General features: G+C 42.8%; 1 protein-coding gene across 1 annotated transcript in view; it reads right to left on the minus strand.

The window, feature by feature from the left end:
* Positions 1-724: 724 nt before the first annotated feature.
* EMWEY_00049920 (hypothetical protein, conserved) overlaps positions 725-2,500 on the minus strand; it is a gene marked incomplete at both ends in the record, with an annotated part of 7,209 nt that continues 5,433 nt past the window's right edge. The window contains 5 exons of the mRNA XM_013477374.1: positions 725-741; positions 986-1,112; positions 1,254-1,284; positions 1,811-1,983; positions 2,281-2,352. Of these exons, the coding sequence (XP_013332828.1) occupies positions 725-741; positions 986-1,112; positions 1,254-1,284; positions 1,811-1,983; positions 2,281-2,352 (420 nt within the window). The remainder of the gene's footprint in view (positions 742-985; positions 1,113-1,253; positions 1,285-1,810; positions 1,984-2,280; positions 2,353-2,500) is intronic.

Consider the following 2,500-nt stretch of genomic DNA (forward strand, 5'->3'; position numbering starts at 1 on the left):
TTTTAAAAAAAATAAAAAAGAGAAAAGGAATAAAAAAGGAAATAAAAAAGAAATAAAAAAGAGAAAAGGAATAAAAAAGAAATAAAAAAGAATAAAAACGAATTAAAAAAATGTAGTAATCTAGGGTTTAGGGTTTATTACGGTTTATTAGGGTTTAGGGTTTGATGAGGGTTTAGGGTTTGATGAGGGTTTAGGGTTTATTAGGGTTTAGGGTTTATTAGGGTTTAGGGTTTAGGGTTTAGGGTTTATTACGTACTGGATGCATGCACTATACTCTCCATAAAGGAGAAGACTAACGTTATTGCCCCCGATGTATCAACAGCCATACACATACTACAATGCTCTAAACCCTAAATAAATAAATAAATAAATAAATAAATAAATAAATAAATAAATATAAATAAATAAATAAATATAAATAAATAAAATAAATATTTTTTGCAGCAAAGAAAAAAGGAAAGAGCAGCACCAACAGCAGTAGCAGCACGAACAGCAGCAGCAGCAGCCAGCAGCAGCAGCAGCAAAACCCCAGCAACACGTATATCACCAACAACACCATCAGCAGCAGCAGCAGCAGCAGCAGCAGCAGCAGCAGCAGCAACAGCAGCAGCAGCAGCAGCAGCAGCATTCCTGTCTTAATACATTAGGTACAGATGCAGCAACATTAGGACATCTTTTTAATAGACGACTTAACATGCCATAACAATCTTCTATCATCTCAGCACTATCTTCCGATCCACCCTATACACCGTAAACCCTAAACCCTAAACCCTAAACCCTAAACCCTAAACCCTAAACCCTAAACCCTAAACCCTAAAAAATTTTGAAAAATTTTAATAAGGGATTATACTATGATATCAATAGGGATTTAACTTTCTTATAAACCCTAAACCCTAATAAACCCTAATTAAACCTAATAAACCCTAACCCTAATAAACCCTAATGAACCCTAATAAACCCTAAACCCTTACATGACTTTCAATACTCTGGAACCCTGCAGCAGCTAATTCTTCAATTAATGCTGCTAGGGTTTGCTGTACAGGTAACTCTCCACGACCAAAGGAAACCGCCATCCATTCTGCTGCATATAAATATGTAGGGTGTATATGTACCTATATACACACATAAACCCTAAACCCTAGTAAACCCTAGTAAACCCTAGTAAACCCTAATAAACCATATTATAAACCCTAATAAACCCTAAACCCTATAAATAAATATAAAAACCCTAATAATAAACCCTAAACCATCACCAATCTGTCTAAACCCCTCCAAGCCCAAATCCTATCACCCCACCCCTCCTAAACCCTAAACCCTAAACCCTAAACCCTAAACCCTAAACCCTAAACCCTAATTTACCCTAGAATTAGCTTGAAGAATTTGTAAGAAAGGGAGGACAAGAGGCTTGAATGCATCTCCTGCAATTCTTACTGCATGCTTCATACACCTCAATGCTCTCTCTATTATTGCTGCGCTGCGCTGCTGCTGCAGCAGCAGCTGCTGCAGCAATGGCCATAATGTGCTGCAGACAAATGTCTGTACTGCTGCTAATCTTTGTGGCTCCTCTTTTACACCAGAAGATGTGTCCCTAAATAGCAGCAGCAGCAGCAGCAGCAACAGATGCAGCAGCAGCAACAGATGCAGCAGCAGCAACAGATGCAGCAGCAAGAGATGCCCGTGAAAAGAAATTGCAGCAGATGCAAGTGTGCAGCAGCAGCAGCTGCTGCTGCAGATGCAGCAGGACTAGCTGCAAAGCGCAGCAGCAAATGCAGTAGCAGCAGCAGCACCTGCAGCAGCAGCAGCATCATACCTTAGTACAATAGCGAGGGAATCGAGCTTAGTGCATAGAGCTGCCAGCTGCTGCGGCTGCAGCGGCTGCTGTTGCTGCTGTTGCTGCTGCTGCTGCTGCTGCTGCTGCTGCTGCCCTGCAGCAAGTGCCTCCTCTATAGCAGCAATTGAGGGACGGCAAAGGCTTTCTAACATCTGCAGACACAGCAACAACAACAGCAGCAGCAGCAGCAGCAGCAGCAAAATGCAGCAGCAGCAGCAGGACCAAAACATGAACAGCAGCAGTAGCAGCAAATACACCAACAGCAGCAGCCAGCAGCAGCAGTTAACGATGCAGCAGCAACAACTGCAGCAGCAACAACTGCAGCAGCAGCAACAAATGCAGCAACAACAAATGCAGCAACAGCTGCAGCAGCAGCAGCAGCAACAGCAGCAGCAGCAACAGCAGCAGCAGCAACAGCAGCAGCAGCAGCAACAGCAGCAGCAACTAACTCCTAGCATAAGTCCTCCATCATCAACATGACTAACAAGAGAACAAACTGCCTCCAATACTAACCAATAAGACTGCGCATACACAAACCCTAAACCCCAAACCCTAAATCCTAAACCCTAAACCCTAAACCCTAATTTTCTACTAAGGTCGCCAATTAGTGCAGCAAGAAAGAATAGCATCAGCAACAGCAACAGCAACAGTGATAGCATCAGCAGCAGC

Source organism: Eimeria maxima, genomic scaffold, assembly GCF_000499605.1.
Source record: "Eimeria maxima Weybridge genomic scaffold, Emw_scaff1207, whole genome shotgun sequence".
NCBI classification, from domain to species: Eukaryota; Apicomplexa; class Conoidasida; order Eucoccidiorida; family Eimeriidae; genus Eimeria; species Eimeria maxima.